This window comes from Brachypodium distachyon, chromosome 1 (genome assembly GCF_000005505.3).
Source record: "Brachypodium distachyon strain Bd21 chromosome 1, Brachypodium_distachyon_v3.0, whole genome shotgun sequence".
NCBI lineage: Eukaryota > Viridiplantae > Streptophyta > Magnoliopsida > Poales > Poaceae > Brachypodium > Brachypodium distachyon.
In genome coordinates this window covers 15,971,762-15,989,017 of record NC_016131.3, presented here as the reverse complement: position 1 = coordinate 15,989,017, position 17,256 = coordinate 15,971,762, and the positions used below count along the sequence as shown (strand labels likewise).

Here is a 17,256-nt window from a genome sequence, read left to right as displayed (position 1 = left end):
ACCGTACTGGTAGTCCAGGACGCCCGAAACATACCACTATAGCAATCTGCTGCTCTGTTTTCATTAGGAATATTGTTTAGTACTCCCTTCGATTTTAAATTCTTGTCTCAAATTTGTTCAAATATAAATGTCTCTATTCTTAAAAAACGTTTAGATACATGTAATATTTCGACAACAATTTAAAATACAACGATCAGTTCATCGCCCCTGGAACGGAAAGATGGATACGGATCCAGATCAGGCACGGCAAGGTACGCCAGCCCAGCCAGGGGCTCGGACAGCCGACGTCATTGGGTGGTGACTCACGCCTCATGCATGAGGCTTTCCCTACTCAATGATTTGCTCCAGTCTTGTTGCAGTAACACGCTTGATCGAGAAGGAATTGACCGATGGGGGGATATTAATTAGGGGCTGAGATTGAACCAGGAGTCGGAAGCTGATCGAGCTAAACCAGCAGGCTTGGTCTAGACATTGGCTTGGTATATTTTCTAATCAGAACAGGATCAACCACGGAAAACGGACCTTACATAATGATTATAATAAGCTGGATCGAAGACATGTCAATTGACAACTCGTGGTAACACGCATCTAGAATGCTAATGGGACAAAGTAATGGACTACTCCTACTACTGTTTTAAAGTTGGAATTTTCGCTTAGTACTATACCCTGACCAGATAAGATCGAATAGCCGCGTGATAACACGATCGACGATCAAACGATCGATCAGAAAAGTCATGTCTAGGACCCTTAACTAGTTAAGAATCACTGTAGAGATCGATCACTGTTATGCTACAGTTTTAGCACGTCCTGCAATATCGAATGGAAATGGATGTGCTCACATGGCTAGAGATCCTTGTTGTGAACTTATGATTAACTAGTCGGCTGGGCTCAATATGGAGGGCCTCACGTTTTTTTGGCCACCTGCAGGTCGAATGAATCTCGACCGTTCGTCCATGCATGCATCCTCCAAAACTCCACATGCAGTGATGCAGAAAGAAAGCAAAACAAGTGACATCGTCCTTGTTTCAACCATCGTCTCCTGGTGGTTTTCAGGACCTCATGCAAGTCCCGCCGCTTTTATGGTCAAGGTGTCAACAGTACTCTCTGGTCCTAAATTTTTAACTTAAATTTGTCAAAATATGAATGTATCTATTTTAAAAATCGTTTAAATACATGTAATATTTTGACAACAATTTATGATGGGAGACAGTAATAAACTGCACTTCCGGCAAGCGGAGTGCCGGGCCCTAGAATTCACCCCACCTAACGGGGGATTAATTTAATACTACAAGTAACAAGTGGAGTAAAACACACCATATATAGGGCCGGACACGGCGCTAGAATAACTAACACTTCTCAATGTCCCCTTCTTCCCAATCCACATCACAGATGCCAAGTGACTACTAATTCATAATCGCAAAAAGGCAAAGCAGCTTGTAGGACGACGGACGCGCTGCTCGCTTGTTCTATTCTTTGCACCCGAATCAAGCAAAGCAAAGACAATAGGGAGATGATAATACTACAATATACATATATATTTCTTTCCGTTTTTAAATTCTTATTGTTGTTTTCGTTGTTAAACAACAACAAGAATTTAGAAACGGAGAAATTATTATATCGTAACTTTTATTGATGGGTCGATCTGGATTCCCATCTTTGAAGGATCCAACTCGATGGACCGGTCAGGGCTGAAGGCTGGATTTATAATCATCTGATGGAGCCATCAGACATATACTTGCAACAAATCTTGGTTGGAAGCGCCGCGCCGAAGGGAGATCGAAGAGAGAGACCACATCAGCAGCATCATATTCATATGAATGCTTTTGTTCCGGCGTCGCTGTCTTATCCGATCGAGTATCGGTGCAGACAGCGTCGTCGTCGTCGTCAGCACTGACTCATCATCAGAAGAACTAAATTCAGTTGGCATCTGGATCCTTCTGTTGGTCTTCTTGTCGAGCAGAAACAGGGAGCAACTAGCTTCTTCTAAAAATGTAAAACGAGCGACAAACAATGATGTGATGCTCATTTCGTATCAGCTGTCAGATAAAATTTGGGAGCGAATAAATCCGTAATTGAAGTAGAAATCAACGATGATCACCTATACTCCGCAGAAGAAATTTCTCTCTCTTTTTTTCGGATTTGCTAAACCTCAGTCGACTGAGAAAATAATTTCTCAGTCGACGTACGAGCCAGCGGTGCGATCGATGGATCAAAGCACAGCTACGTGCCTAGTTGGCTTCCAGCGGGCTGTGCAGCGTATAACTGGGCCTTGTGCATGGATGTGGTGGTGGGCTGGCTCTAGTAGTTTTTTTTTTCTGTTCAGGTTTGTGGACTTTTTTTCAGTTTTGTGTCTAAGCTTTATTTTAATAATTATTTAATCCTTCCGATCCTAAATTGTTGTCGAAATATTATATATATCTAGACGCTTTTTAAGAATAGATACATCCATATTTGGGCAAATTTGAGTCATGAATTTAGGATCCGTGTGAGTACATATTTATGCATTGGGTACCTACACAATATGAACCATAAACTCACATGCACGACAATTGCGCATTTGAAGGCTAAATTGCATATGAAATTATAATTTCTAAGTCGATGCCCGTTGGATCTACTTCGCAATTCGTGCAAATTGTGTGGTGTTTGTTTTGTTTTTTCGAGCCGGGGGATTGGGTCGTAGTTGGGTTTCATATAGGTCCATGGTGGGGGCTCGGGTTATGGGCTTTTTGTCATGAGAGGCCCATTTTAGGAGACGCCCACGAACGGCTCTGTTTTTTCTATTTTAGAAATGCGTAATGGATGGTTTCAGCCTAAAAATAAATTCCACTGCAATTTTTAAGATTGCACACAAAATTTCACGTGCAATTTTTTAATTTTTTAAATTTCACGTCCAAATTTTAAAATTCGACATGCAATTTTTAAATTTCACCGCAATTTTTAAATTGCACGTGAAGTTAGATGTCAACTTTTTAAAGTTGCACATTCAAATTAAGTATGTATAGCATGAAACTGATGTTAATTTGTGCTTTTTATAAGACCAAGGCCCAAATACTAGCTTATACTCTCATAAAGCCCATAAACAGGCCAACCCACACAGAAGCCCACTGCACACGCCCACTAGTCATGCACGTCGGTACAACCGTACAAGGATCGATCGATCGATGGGGAAGACGGGATTGCTTACGGACTCGTCGACTGAGAAATTTTCTCAGTCGACTGACCCGTAGCCGCTCCCTTTTTTTTGAGAGGAAGAAGAAATTTCTCTTTGAGAAAGTGTGGCAGCCGGGAGAGCCCAGCAAGGCAGTCCGTGGGAGAAGAAAGGCCGTGGGGAGTAGAGAGCCCGAGTCCATGGAAGCAAAATTTGGCCCAAATAACACATTCCGCCTGGTTCAGCCCATCCGGCCCACGAGTCCACGCCGCTGTCTCGTGAGCGGCGCGTGGCCCCATATCCCGCGATATTTGCCACGGCAGAGCCACCATCTCTTCTCCCCCCACCATTCCCTCGGAAGTCGGAAGTCGTGCGCCGAAACCCTAGCCCCCGTTCCACCGCCCCCGTCGTCGGCCGTCGCCAATCCCCTTCCCCGTTCGTCCCTCTCCTATAACAACGATCCTTCTCTTCGTTATCGTGTCCCTCGTTGAATCATCTCGGGCTTTTCGTTTAATCTGCAGGTTTGCGCGTGCTTGTTACTCGAGAGAAAGCCTCTGCGTCTGCGTCTGCGGCGGCGGCGAAGCGGAATCGACGACCATGGCCACCCGTATGCTTACCACGCCCCTTCATCCTCGTTTTATTAAAGCTCTGGAAATGGCGTTTGTAGTTATTGAATCCTATCGGGTTTTGTTTTTATTATTGTCTGGATTGATTGGTTGGTTGCGATGGCGGTTTGAGTGCGCGTTTGTAGCTCGACCCTTTTGCTGTAGTATCAGTCCTGTGGCTGGAATGGATGATGAGGATAGTTGTTGTTTAGGCAGCATATTGGTAGAGAAGGTATATTATTTAGGCTGGTTCTTCGAAAAACGATAGTTGAATGTTTGGTCCATTTTACTCCCTCCATTTCACAAAGGTTGGCGTATTTTGTTTCGTTAAGACAAGGCTTTGACCAATGATAACTCTATTAATATGTGTTTTTACATACATGAAATTTATATCAATAGATTCGTCTTTAAAAGTTCTTTCTAATAATCATGATTTTGTATCATATATGTTACATATTAATAGTGTAATTCTTGGTCAAAGCTTTGTCTTAACGAAACAAAATACGCCAACCTTTGTGAAATGGAGGGAGTAGTATTTATAAAATTTAAGGATGAATATTTGGTTAGCATTAGTTAGAGGTTTGAGAAGAGCAGCTGTTGGTTATACACACTCAAGTGCAAGATTGCTGCTGCTAACTGTGAAGTCTGTATCACAACCGATTCTTATAACCTGGAATTGTGATGTTTAAGAATCGTGTGGCACTCCTCTCACGATATCATCATACCTGAGATAAGGCATGCCTGTGTTTGTGTGTTATCATAGAAGTTAGTATTTAGTATGAACTGGTGTGCTGTTTGTGGAAACTCTTACTCCTTGTAAGCCTTTGGATTTTGATCTTGTTCTCCTGCTGCGTATGTTCTATAGGTATTCAGTTTGAGAACAACTGTGAAGTTGGTGTTTTCTCCAAGCTGACAAATGCCTACTGTCTGGTTGCTATTGGAGGATCAGAGAACTTCTACAGGTGATGCATGTTTCATCTAGTTTTAGCTGTTGGCTTGTCAAACTTTTGTTGAAGGAGATGAGTGCCTCTAAATGTTTCTTTTGAATATTTTGCAGTACATTTGAGTCTGAGCTTGCAGATGTCATTCCCGTGGTTAAGACCTCTATCGGCGGTACTAGAATAATTGGTCGGCTGTGTGTTGGTTAGTATTTGAACTTCTGTTCATTATTTTGAGCTATCGGTCCACTTGCCTGTAAATAACTTACCCGCCTTAATGATCCTAGGAAACAAGAATGGACTTCTCTTGCCACATACTACCACTGACCAAGGTAATTTATTTCAGTACCTCGCTCTGTGCTGTAATTGTTTGCACTATTCTGTTTTCATTACTTCATTCACATGTACTCTCATGGCACGCTTTGAGAGTAGTATTTAAATTCCGTAGCTGTCCAGATTTTGTTTTTGTGTATATATATATTTGTTTCCACTTCTTATATCCTTAGCTGCATTCATTTCCCTCAGTTTCACAATACAGCGCAAACCATTTTCATTTGGGACTGGGTATGTAGGACATTAGGACTAGTAAAGTTCACTTTTTCTACCAGCACTTTGCTTCAAGATCATTTTAACACCTCGAGATTTGTTGGAATAACTGGGATTAATCTGGAAGTTACTTAAAGATATGTTGTCTATGGATGCATGATTTCTTTTGGCAGTTATGCTGTCAATTCTTAGATATCTTGCATCTAGGGAGGCATGATTTGTTTGGGCCGGTGATACTACGATTTTCCCCATGCTTATGTGTTTCCTGGCGTCTGAATTGTTATAGAGCTTCAGCATCTGAGGAACTGCTTGCCTGATCAAGTGGTTGTTCAACGTATCGATGAAAGGCTGTCTGCCCTTGGCAATTGCATATCCTGCAATGACCATGTTGCGCTTACACACCCAGACCTTGACAAGGTATGCAGGCGTGATTCTAGTGATGTTTCCTGATCTCATTCTGTTCTCTGTTACCTCAGAACAAAGTATCTATGTTCAATCCTCTAGGCAACTGAGGAGCTTATTGCTGATGTCCTTGGGGTTGAGGTCTTCCGTCAGACGATTGCTGGAAATATCCTTGTTGGGAGCTACTGTACATTCTCCAACAGGGGTGGACTGGTATTGTGTTAACTGCATTACCATTCTATCTGTTATAATTTTTTGCAGCATCAGTCAACTTTTGACTGTATAATGCATTGGTGGAACAGGTTCATCCTCATACATCCATTGAAGATCTTGATGAGCTCTCCACACTCCTCCAAGTCCCTCTTGTTGCTGGAACCGTGAACCGAGGCAGCGAGGTCATTGCTGCAGGCATGACAGTGAATGACTGGACTGCCTTCTGTGGCTCAGACACTACGGCCACTGAACTCTCAGTCATTGAGAGTGTGTTCAAGCTAAGGGAAGGCCAGCCCACAGCGATTGTCGATGACATGAGGAAGTCGCTGATCGATAGTTACGTCTAAAGATCCAAGGTCATGCAGTGTGGTTCTTGAGTATCAACTCTAAACTGTACTTCTGACAGACAGTAGGAAAACCTGCTCTCCTGAGTTGTTACTTCTGGTGGTGTATCCTATAGTGTTCTGGATTAAAAACCTATGCTTTGTTCTGGTAAAAGCTCACGCTGTTGGAATTGATAGCTCGTGCTCTTTGTGATAATTTGAACCTGCAGCTTCAGTATGTGGATTTCAAGCTGCATATGGTCGCATAGATATTTAGTTCTGGATTCTGTTGAAGTAGGTTTCTAGTTTAAAAAATTATTTCAAAATACATGGCGTATTTTCCATCAAGACTATGTTTATTCCACTAATGGTTTGTGTGATAACAGTTTGTCACACTAAGTTTTTTATACTAATACAGTATATAATTGTTGGTCGACTGCCAAAACGTCAGGCTATATTTCTTCTTCAGTTCTGTACAATACCTCACGGTTCTGGATTCTGTTGAAGTAGGTTGCCTGTTAAAAAATTTATTTCAAAATATATGGCGTATTTTCATGAAGACTAGGTTTATTGCATTAATGATTTATGTGATGCAGCTTATGTCACATAAGTTTTCATACAGATATAGTAATTCCTTTTCAACTGCCAAAACGTCTTATAACATGGACAGAGGCAATATTTCCTTTTCAGTTCTGTACAATACCTTGCCATCATATTTTTACAGTGCAAAATGTGATCAATTCAGTCCCAGGAAAAACACTAGAATCACTTCAAAACAAGGTCACCAAAGACGTGCATCAAAAGGTCACCATCAAATTACATGCTCCCCAAATTATCAGATCATAGCTTTATTGCTCACAGTTGTCAACGTACATAAACGGGCAAAGAAAATGCTCTAATCCAGAGTAATAGTCAATCACACAATTAAAAAGAGATCTTGATGATGTATCAGTTCGGCATTTCGCTGTGGGATGGTCAAACTCTACCAGGTAAGGTTGGTAAGTTGCTTCCCCTGGCATTCCGAGATGCAGTTCATGGCTAGTTCTCTTAGCTGTTCTTGCACGGTCTCCATGGGAAGGGAACCGTCAACAACCTTCGCGAAAAAAAGAGTGTACCATAAGTCATCTGGGTTAACTTAACTACTTAAGAGCTGGTTGCAAAAGAACTATGTGATGCGGTTACTGTCAAATTCCTTTAAACTTAAATCTCGTTGAGTTTATATCATACCCAACATGGAACAGTGTTGCTAACAAATCAGGCAAAGCAATAAATCTCAGCAAATTTTCCCACAAATAAGTTACCTTCCATGTTGAATCACGGAGTGAATGGTAATGCTCAGCAACTCTTTTTTGGAACTCAACTCTTTCATATCTCTCACCCCCGTAGCCTCCTCTTTCGGCCGCTTTCTGAAATAGTAAATCCACATTTACAACTAAGGAATTCCAGTAACCAAAGTGGACCCTTTAACTGAATGGTAACCTAGTGATAAATTTAGACATTTGGTCACAGAACAACTTAGCATGTCGTAGTTGGGTGGGCAAAGAAATTAGCTGAAGAACAGTTTTTCATGTTTTGTGCTGGCAGAATGGCATAGAATTGAAGTAGACTAGTTTTTTGTGTTCTGCCGGAGCAATAGAGGAACACCTTACGAGCATCAGCATCATTGAGTTTATTTACATATGGTTATTTGATTGGATAGTGGCCCCATGGTGACCATCACCACTACAGTACATAGAAACTGAAACAACCAAAATGAAAGCTTGAGATATGCATTACAAACTATGAAATGATCCAGAAATTGATGTTTTGAATGCCATTAGCAGAATGAGCACCAGCAGAATACCTCTGGTTGTACATCCAGGTATATTACAAGATCTGGAGCTAGCAAGCCAACTTCTGGAGCCTGCAAAAGGACAGAGAGATGGTACTTGTTAAAATTTTACGCATTGGAAAGCACATGCCTTGTAATAATACATCGCCCGGGTGGTATCTGGCTCACCTTGCACCACTCAATCTCAAGTCCTTTAGCAGCTGAAAATGCAAGCCCTGAATAGGAATAGCGGTCCACGACAAGAGTAGTTCCACCAAGTAGTTTGCTTTCCATCAAATTTCTGCATATGACAACCCAACAAACAGCTACATATTCAGAACCCGGTGCACATATGAATCATTGCACATTTTGTACATACTGGAGGATCACATAGTGTATTACCCAATAATTCACCCCCACCTGAACCACTATCATATTCCATATGTACTTGCATTGACATTATGCAAAAAGATCAAGGGACCGATAGATTCTTATTTCTCAATCGACAATCACTGACCCTTGATTCTCCATCGAACGAAACTAGATACTTCCAAAATAAAAGCCGAAAACAAGTGCAAGTTCTAAGTCTGATGATGTGCAACTTGGTCAATTCAGAGAAAACAATTTTATCAGTCCACTTAAGAATAGCAAAGTCCGGAAGAACAAACCTTTTCTCCCAGCGATTCGCGCTGAAGAGCAAATGGATGGTCCGGTCATCGAGCTGCGACTCGTTTGCGAGGTAGGCGGAGATCATCTTCCCGACGCTGGTCTCTCTGTCGGGGAACCGCCAGGCTTCAGCCAGGCAACCTTTCCCTTGCAGGAAGGACAGCAGCCGAGCGCATTGCGACGTCTTGCCGCTCCTGTCCAGCCCTTCCAGGACTATGAGGGCGCCGCGGCCGCCGCCGTTCTCCATCCTCGCGCCCTGGAACGCGGTCCTACGCTGCGGGAACAAGCCGACGCCACGAGGAGCCGCCGCCGCCGCGGTGCTGGAACCCCTGCGAGGAAGATGGAACGCCCGGTTAGCTCAACGTTGTACGCGGATTTCTGGGTAAGGAGAGCGTCGGGGTTTGCGGCCTTGCCTGATCCAAGGAACTGCTCTTCCGGCGAGCCGAGCCAGCGCAGTCATGCACAGGTGAGTGTTCCTACGGCGCCGCCCTCTCTCAGTGCTCTTTCCTCCCCTCCACGCTCTGTTCTTACCTGGGCCGGCGAATGGCGGCAGTGGCGGCGGCGCCGACGGCGAGAGGAAGGGGGGGCGAGACGAAGGGCAGCTTCGGCGCAGAGACTCCAGTCTTCTCGATGTCTTATGGGCTGGGCCTGCCGACCAGATTCTCTTTGGCCTTGGGCCCGGTCCATCCGGCCCATTCGCTCGCCTCTTTCGTCCAGGGCTTAAGCTTAGGGGAGCCATCGCAGGCTAGGGTTTAACCGAGCTGCTGCTGCTGCGTGACCATCCACGAAGAAGCATATTTTTGGTTTGGCCATGGCGACCCAGGCGCGTGAGCTCCCTTCCAAGCAAGAGCTGCCCCGTGATGACTACGTGGACGACGAGGAGGAGGAAGAGGAGGAGGGGGAGGAGACGTGGGACGACTGGGAGTCGGATGGCGATGACGCGGCCGAGGGCGGCGGCGGCGTCCTCTGCCTGTTCTGCAGCTCGCGGTTCGACTCCGAGAGCTCCCTCTTCGCGCACTGTGGCGCCGAGCACCGGTTCGATTTCCACAAGGTCGTGAGGGAGCTCGGGCTTGATTTCTACGGGTGCATCAAGCTCATAAATTTTGTTCGGTCCAAGGTCCGTTCCTTTCCTTTTCTCCTTGCTTCCATTTCATGGCCGCTTTAAGCTTCTCAGGTCAATTGGTATGCAACAGAATGCTCACAGCATGGAGTCAATTGATGTACTCCCTCCGTCCAACAAAGGATGTCTCAATTTTGACTAAATTTGAATGCATCTATACACTAAGTCATGTCTAGATACATCCAAATTTTGACAAACTTGAGACATCTTTTGTTGGACGGAGGGAGTACTAATCTTTCTTTGGTCGTAAGAAGCTAAGTTTGTTGCTAACAGAATTCAATGCAATTGAAGTCACCGCTCGCTTAGGCACTAATTGTCGTTTACGGTCGATTTGGATTGCAATTTTATTGAATCATATGCTTGGTCTCATGAACCTTATGATTGATTTGTAGGTTGCGGAGAATAAGTGTTGGAGCTGTGGCCAAACTTTCGCTTGCAACAGCGAACTATGCGGCCACTTGCATGTAGCTGAGACTTCTCAACTTGAGGGGAACGTTCCATGGGCGGAGGATTCGTACCTGAAACCTTTCATGGAAGACGACTCGCTTTTGCATAGTTTGTCTATCTTTGATGATGACGATGAGGAGAAGGATTGTGGAATGCCAATGGGAAAAGGAGAGTTTTCAGCGGGCAATGGGAGGTTAGCTGAACCACAGGACAACTCCCTGAACACAATTATAGACGATTGTTCTGACATCAGTGCTAGATTTGAGAAATCAGTTAGTACCGAAAGTCTTGATGGAGATAGCAATGTGTCTCTTTCTGAGGAACAGAGTGATAGGCAGCTAAAGATTACACGCGCTAGTGTTACTGCCAAGGAAATTAAAAGTGTGGATGATAGCTACTTTGGGTCTTATAGTTCATTTGGCATTCATAGAGAGATGCTTGGCGACAAAGTATGCAACTCTTGACATATGTGGCCAATGATTCCCTGTATTAGTCTGATTTCATATGAGCTTATATGATCCACAATATCATCTAATTCTGTTATCTTGGCCAACCATTCAGGTAAGAACAGACGCTTACAGGGATGCCCTTTTGGGCAATCGTAGCCTCATGGATGGAGCAACAGTACTGGATGTTGGTTGCGGTACAGGAATTCTAAGGTATGCAATGTAGAATGTTAAATGCTTTTGCGCTGACGGATTACTCTGTCTTACCATGAGGCTCGATGCTAGTAGTCTCAGGTCCAGGACACATAAATAGATTGTATTAGCACTACCTAGAAAAATAAGACGTGTTCAGTAGCTTGATAGGGGGAGTACTGGCATGGTTCTCTGTTAGGTAGGTTGATCATTGATGCAAACCTGACCTTGTTAAAATGCCTCTCGTAATATGATATTTGATTGGAGCGTATTGATCGTATCATTGAAGTGCAAGGCTGGTCCATAGAATTGATATTCTTAACACATAGTGCCTGGGCAATCCCTCTTGGACTGTCGCTGATGGATGCTTCTCATAGTCTTTTTGCAGCGAAGGCTGGTGCATCCAAAGTTATTGCTGTTGATGGCAGTGCAAAGATGTGTTCCGTAGCTACCCAAGTATGCCTTTTTCTCAATCATAATGCCAAAGTACTTGCTTCTGTTTTACCATTTTTTCTTTCTCACAGTTCCAGCACAAATGCAGGTTGCAAAGAGTAATGGTCTATTATATGATGAAAATGCGTGTATGGAACAAAAGCGTAGTCCTCAAGTGATAAGTGTTGTGCATACCAAAGCTGAAGAGCTGAACAATAAAATAATAATTCCACCCAATGGCTTTGATGTGTTAGTGAGTGAGTGGATGGGATACTGCCTGTTGTTTGAATCCATGCTCAGTTCAGTTATATATGCACGTGATCATTTCCTCAAACCTGGTGGTGCTATTCTCCCAGATACGGCAACAATTGTAAGTTTGTAGATATGCTTGTATGTGTTGTTTATCTGTTGCTACATTTGCTAACTTGTTTCCTCTGATTCATAGCTTGGTGCTGGTTTTGGGAGAGGTGGAACTAGCTTGCCATTCTGGGAAAATGTTTATGGCTTTGACATGTCATGTATTGGCAAAGAAGTAACAGCAAGTTCAGCTCGATTCCCTGTAGTTGATATACTGGCTTCTCAGGATGTCGTGACAGATACTGCTGTACTCCATGTAAGTCCTAGGAACTCTGCACATGTGGGTTATTTCACGTAGGCAGTGGCATCCTCACCTTTTCTGAAGTTGTGTAATGTTTATACTACGGATATAGATTTGATAGTTCACTATCCAAGTGTAACCTCCGTAGAATATGGATATAAACTCTAAATTGATACTCCCTCCGTCCCATATTAAGTGTCGAAATATTACATGTATCTAGACGCATTTTAGGCATAGATACATCCATATTTGGATAAATTTGAGACGCTTAATATGGGACGGAGGGAGTAGTTCAATACACAAGGTAATCAGTGGCGGAGGACGAACTAAATTTTTGGTGTGGCGAAATTGGTAGCATGGGAGTGATAATGGGCACAATGGTAAAAGTAACAGATACATTGAAGCATAGACGCAATATTTTTTTTAAATAAAAGGCAGTCGATTCCCATTCGATTAGAAGAACATAGAGTATTTACGAGCGTACAAAAACAGAAATCAAGGCATAGGCGACAAAGACAGCCCCACTGGAAAATTTAATTGACACGGCAAGAACTATAATCTATGCGCGGACATATTTTGATAGAAACATATTTTGCTAAGTAAAGCCCAAACAAAAAATCCCCACCAATTTATCAAATAAGTTCATGCAAAGAACAATAACAACAACTTGTCACATATGGATGCACTATAGTGCCATCTAAATTATAAAATTTCTAAGACCAGCTTAATCTAGTGCTTGACTACGTCGTGGACTTGTAGTGCGGCGCCGCGCGAGGAATGGTCGCAGTTGTCCGTGGGCCGCGGGGAGAGTGGGGACACAAGGGGTGGCCATACGGGATATTTATTCGGCGATGCACTGATGCCGGTTGCTTTGCCGATCAGAGGGTTTGAGGAGGAAGACGAGAATTTACAGACGGCAACAATATTCGTTGAATCGATGGTATAATTACCAGGCCTTTTTTATGGCCACAAACTGAAAAAAGAAAAGGCCCACCGTCCACCTAAGGTCCAAACACCACCATCTTCTACAGTACCTCCTTTTCCAATTCTCATCCACAAAACAGAAATTAGAAGGGATCCTAATCTAATGACGCATGAAAGCAAGGTATGGCAGGTGCCACACCTTGCCATACTGGGCGCTACGCCCCTGAAGGTAATACATTGTATTCTCAGAAGAACAAATGCACCAAGGAATCCTGATAAAAAATGCACTGAAGATTTACAATGTTCCCATCCCTTGTGTTGAGATGTCCTCACCAACACAGGTATTTGTAATCTGACATCTTGGTTTAATACTCTGTGCAGTCCTTTGATCTGGCAACTATGAAGCAAAGCGACATGGATTTCACCGCAAGCTTGGAGCTGAAGCTGAGTTCAAGTGGTGCAGCTGTACCAGGAGTAACCTGGTGCCATGGCATCGTCTTATGGTTCGACACGGGCTTCACCAACAGATTCTGCAAGGACAAGCCCGTCGTCCTCTCGACCTCTCCTTTCTCCACTCCAACTCACTGGTCGCAAACAATCTTCACCTTTGAAGAGCCCATCGCGATGACAAGTGAGGGATCAGTCGTTGGCTCATCGGCATCTGTTGGCACAGCGGGGTGCCCAGCTGTGGCGATCAGATGCCGCGTCAGCATTGTGAGGGCCTCACAGCATCGCAGCATAGACATATCGATTGAGACCACAGGGATCAGCTCAGAAGGCCGTAAGCGCAGCTGGACGGTTCAGACCTTCAACCTTTGATGTGAGCGATGGCACGCCTTCAGGATGAAATTTCATCTTTCCCTTTTTTCTACCATCGAGCTATTTTGTTGGCCACAGCAAGTTTTGCCATGATCGAGTTCTGGAGTTGTATTTGCTGAAAGGCGAGCACCTGTAGTTCCGTTGAAGACAAAAGCGAACTGAGTGTAGATTTTGTAGTGGACATATTCCAGATACATCTTCGTATCAATTAATTGAACCAGATGAGGTTGGGTATGGGGTTTCACTGATGTAACATGAAGGCAATTCTTTCGCTGCAGCTGATTAGTGCTATCATTGTTGCTTCGTGAAATCGAAGATTGACATACAGATGTACTGTAACTTTTGTAATGAGGTTTGAGAATTTCATGATGAGATACAGATGTACTGTGACAAGTTCTTTTCATGACGAGTATACTCGAAGTCTGTAACACTAATGAAACAAACAGGGTAGGTGTGTACCATAAAAAAACAAACAGGGGAGGTGTGCTGGGCCCTTTCGTTGACGCCGCCAAGTGGGACCTTAATTTTTGTCTTGATCGCCTTTCACAAATAGCCCAGTACTGAACGCGGCCCATCTCGGTCCACCGAATCTCGATGTGGACGGACGGCCCGTCATCGGCAGGAGAGCGTTTGCCAAGCGGAGAGCAGCGAGCGAGCGAGCCTACCTCATCTCACCACCGTGCGGAGAGAGACCACCTGAGGGCGGACGGCGAGCCGGAGAGAGGCGGCGAAGCAGGGGGCCGGGGTCCGAATAGAGAGGAGAAGATGGCGTTCACCATGCGCGCGGTGAAGGTGCCGCCGAACTCGGCGTCGATGGAGGAGGCGCGGCACCGCGTGTTCGACTTCTTCAGGCAGGCGTGCCGCTCCATCCCCTCCGTCATGGAGATCTACAACCTCGACGACGTCGTCACCGCCTCCGAGCTACGCTCCGCCATCTCCAAGCAGATCCGCAAGAACCAGGGCGTCTCAGACCCCAAGGTGCCCTTCCCCCCTACCCAATCGATCCGCCTCTCGCGAATAGATTGGATGGCGCAAAATTTGCCTTCTTCTCCGATCCGGTTCCGCTGTCCGGTCCTCCCAAGGGGCAACTTGCTGTGAAATACGATACGCGTTTTTTCTTTTCGGGTTAGGAATGGGCGAATCGCTGATGCATCATCGGTAGGAAAATTGTTGGATTGGTAGCTTTTTTTAGTTTACCTCTAATCTGCAGGATTGCTCGTCTAGAAACCTAGAGGTACTAAAACTGGTGCTACGTTGTGTCTTGGGTTGTTTAGAAGGGTAGAGAACATTGCGTGGTCAATGATGTCCATCTATTTAGCAAGATACTGTTCTAAGAAGTAGCATTTTTAGAGATGCAGTTAGTTTCCACTTTGACTAAGTTTTAGTCTATCTTCTTTGTCAAACTCAGTTTGGACTTCCACAGTAATCCACCATTGAGATTCAAGCTTAACTTGCAACCCACAATATTTATGGTATGCTTTGAAGCAAAGTGTGGATATCTTAGTTCAAATAAGATTTACGCACATCAATCATGACTATGTCCTATGCTCGTTGATTCTGTGAGAGATAGATATGCAATCTTCAACATTCGTCTGTCTGTTGTATGTCTTCATGATTTATTCCTCCTGATGAATCAATCACTAATAACTTCGAGGCCAAAAAGAATTGGCTTAAAGTGGCATGCTTGAGAATATGGAGGCAACTGCAAACTGACCAGATAGTTTCCGCAACAAAAATATTTTTTATTTTTAAGGTCCTACACAAAGCATAACCAGTTTTACACAATCAAGTTATCTGTGGGCCAAGTGTTATAATTTCAAGATAAGAGTTAATCACTCAATTGGAGTGTTCTCTTTCTTCCTTTCAGTAGAAGCTGTCTATACTAGCCCATTTGCATGAATAATAATGCAACCTTCACCAAATCAGTTTTGTTTTGTGCCAAAGTGTTGCCAGCTGCATTATTTAATTATATCGTCAGATGTAACTAATGTTTCTCTATAAAATTTCCTAATATTTAGCTTAATATGAAACTAGATTTTGTTTGGGACTGCTGATCTTGACTAGTCTGATTGAGCAAGAATGCTCAAGTTTGCCCCCCTGCAGTTGTACGATCCAGAGCAATTCCTATTTTCCAATCTGTACACCCATTTTATTTTGTTTGTTTTGTGGATTTGCCTCTTGGTGCTATTAGTTATGCTAACTTTAAGGGGGATTACAGTCGACATGATTAGGTGGTTATTTACGTGAAGCTTACGCGGTACATTCTAAATTAAGTTCCTGTTAGTGAAAAAACATTTAGATTCAGTATTCTTTCATTTTTCTTCTTTTAATCCCGGATCAAATCAGCTTGAGAGATCTAGTGGGAAGGATCGCAAAAGGCTGTATTTAATGTATTCAATCCACCTATTTAAAACAATTTTCTGCTATAATGGTGATCACTGATTTTGTTTGTATCGTTGAATGCATTGAATTTGCAGACAAGGTTTAGCAGCTATATAATCAAAATCATTGCGTTCACTCTTTCTTTACTTGTCATCTTAACTTTTTTTTCGTTTTGTAAGAGTGCCTAAGATCATAATAAGACTCTTTGATACTTCTTCTGGTACCACTTGTCCTCTTTGCACTTGTTTCAGAAACCTCTAGCACAATCGTTCTGATATTGTGCCTCCCTTCATTTGAACTGACCTTGAGTGCGAACAAACAGGTTATCGATATGCTTCTCTTCAACGGGATGGAGGAGCTGAACAACATCACGGAACACGCGAAGCAGCGCCACCACATAATCGGCCAGTACGTGGTCGGGCAGAAGGGGCTGGTGCAGGACACGGACTCCAAGGACCAAGGGAGCTCCGAGTTCCTGAAGAAATTCTACACCAGCAACTACTAGCAGACCCGAGGCCGCTACAGAAATGTTTTTCTACCTTTGTGTGGTAGCCTTTGACTGAATAAGATGCTGAGAAACCTACCCCAGCCCGATTTCATTTGTCACCGGAGGTTTTGCTTTGTTCATGTTTGATGATTCGATCATCTCTACTAAATGAGATGCTGTTGCTAGTGAATTGCTTGTAACTCAAATAGACTGTTGTACTTCCCAAAGCTGTTGTTCAAGAACTGATGCAGCTTCTTATCTGTATATTCACTTGCTGCGCTTGTTCCCAAGAATGTGGATTCAGTTGAGCTCGGCAAGCTGATCAACATATCTGAAAAGGTTAAATCTGTGGATTTCATGTTCCAATATCACTGCTATGTGCTACTGAGCTTAAGGCTCACTGCTGTCGAGAGGTTAGCTGTGTTGTGTGGAACTTTTTTGTATTCTGTTACCCAAGAAAATGTCACAATGGCATGGCAAAATTGGTTAGCCAAATGGCGAGATGGACAAAAGCCAGTTGGGCAAAAAGGACTCTCTGTAATGTAAGCCTACATATGACAACATGATGGTTAGTTGGATACACCACTGAACTTATTATCTCCGGTGTCTCTGAGGCAAAATGAGGCACAGAGAAGATACTTCTCCCTTCTTTTTGGTCTACAAGACCCATCTCCAAGATACTGAAATTTCAATATACAAGCTATCTCATCTTAAACCAGTTGATGCCAAGTACTCCCTCTGATCCTAAATTCTTGATT

General features: G+C 43.6%; 4 protein-coding genes across 4 annotated transcripts; 3 read left to right on the top strand and 1 right to left on the bottom strand.

Moving 5' to 3' along the window:
• Positions 1 to 3,431: 3,431 nt before the first annotated feature.
• LOC100846580 (eukaryotic translation initiation factor 6-2) lies at positions 3,432 to 6,441 on the top strand. The gene is made up of 8 exons (XM_003562540.4): positions 3,432 to 3,583; positions 3,670 to 3,755; positions 4,619 to 4,715; positions 4,811 to 4,896; positions 4,979 to 5,023; positions 5,524 to 5,654; positions 5,742 to 5,852; positions 5,942 to 6,441. Exons 2-8 carry the CDS (start codon positions 3,746 to 3,748, stop codon positions 6,197 to 6,199), a joined length of 738 nt encoding a protein of 245 aa, XP_003562588.1. The 5' UTR covers positions 3,432 to 3,583; positions 3,670 to 3,745; the 3' UTR covers positions 6,200 to 6,441.
• Positions 6,442 to 6,944: 503 nt separating this feature from the next.
• On the bottom strand, positions 6,945 to 9,257 carry LOC100846276 (thymidylate kinase). Its single transcript, XM_014897697.2, has 6 exons — positions 9,065 to 9,257; positions 8,654 to 8,980; positions 8,175 to 8,286; positions 8,019 to 8,078; positions 7,477 to 7,581; positions 6,945 to 7,268 (listed from the first exon to the last, which is right to left on the bottom strand). Exons 1-6 carry the CDS (start codon positions 9,109 to 9,111, stop codon positions 7,158 to 7,160), a joined length of 762 nt encoding a protein of 253 aa, XP_014753183.1. The 5' UTR covers positions 9,112 to 9,257; the 3' UTR covers positions 6,945 to 7,157.
• A 126-nt stretch (positions 9,258 to 9,383) lies between these two features.
• LOC100845972 (probable protein arginine N-methyltransferase 3) lies at positions 9,384 to 14,032 on the top strand. The gene is made up of 7 exons (XM_003562538.4): positions 9,384 to 9,768; positions 10,164 to 10,667; positions 10,780 to 10,877; positions 11,234 to 11,312; positions 11,398 to 11,658; positions 11,734 to 11,901; positions 13,192 to 14,032. Exons 1-7 carry the CDS (start codon positions 9,463 to 9,465, stop codon positions 13,627 to 13,629), a joined length of 1,854 nt encoding a protein of 617 aa, XP_003562586.1. The 5' UTR covers positions 9,384 to 9,462; the 3' UTR covers positions 13,630 to 14,032.
• Positions 14,033 to 14,212: 180 nt separating this feature from the next.
• LOC100845666 (NADH dehydrogenase [ubiquinone] 1 alpha subcomplex subunit 6) lies at positions 14,213 to 16,866 on the top strand. The gene is made up of 2 exons (XM_003562537.4): positions 14,213 to 14,607; positions 16,334 to 16,866. Exons 1-2 carry the CDS (start codon positions 14,224 to 14,226, stop codon positions 16,514 to 16,516), a joined length of 567 nt encoding a protein of 188 aa, XP_003562585.1. The 5' UTR covers positions 14,213 to 14,223; the 3' UTR covers positions 16,517 to 16,866.
• The last annotated feature ends 390 nt before the right edge of the window (positions 16,867 to 17,256 follow it).

Bases quoted from the DNA above. Each gene is read 5' to 3' on its own strand.
- LOC100845972 (XM_003562538.4), top strand. From the start codon at position 9,463: ATGGCGACCCAGGCGCGTGAGCTCCCTTCCAAGCAAGAGCTGCCCCGT. The intron at 10,878-11,233 runs GTATGCAATGTA...TGCTTCTCATAG, and splicing joins TGCGGTACAGGAATTCTAAG to TCTTTTTGCAGCGAAGGCTG. The intron at 11,313-11,397 runs GTATGCCTTTTT...GCACAAATGCAG, and splicing joins TGTGTTCCGTAGCTACCCAA to GTTGCAAAGAGTAATGGTCT.
- LOC100845666 (XM_003562537.4), top strand. From the start codon at position 14,224: ATGTGGACGGACGGCCCGTCATCGGCAGGAGAGCGTTTGCCAAGCGGA. The intron at 14,608-16,333 runs GTGCCCTTCCCC...GCGAACAAACAG, and splicing joins AGGGCGTCTCAGACCCCAAG to GTTATCGATATGCTTCTCTT.
- LOC100846580 (XM_003562540.4), top strand. The intron at 4,897-4,978 runs GTTAGTATTTGA...TAATGATCCTAG, and splicing joins AATTGGTCGGCTGTGTGTTG to GAAACAAGAATGGACTTCTC. The intron at 5,024-5,523 runs GTAATTTATTTC...GAATTGTTATAG, and splicing joins ACATACTACCACTGACCAAG to AGCTTCAGCATCTGAGGAAC.
- LOC100846276 (XM_014897697.2), bottom strand. From the start codon at position 9,111: ATGACTGCGCTGGCTCGGCTCGCCGGAAGAGCAGTTCCTTGGATCAG. The intron at 8,079-8,174 runs GTGAGCCAGATA...GTCCTTTTGCAG, and splicing joins TTGAGATTGAGTGGTGCAAG to GCTCCAGAAGTTGGCTTGCT. The intron at 7,269-7,476 runs GTAACTTATTTG...TTTTTCGCGAAG, and splicing joins TCCGTGATTCAACATGGAAG to GTTGTTGACGGTTCCCTTCC.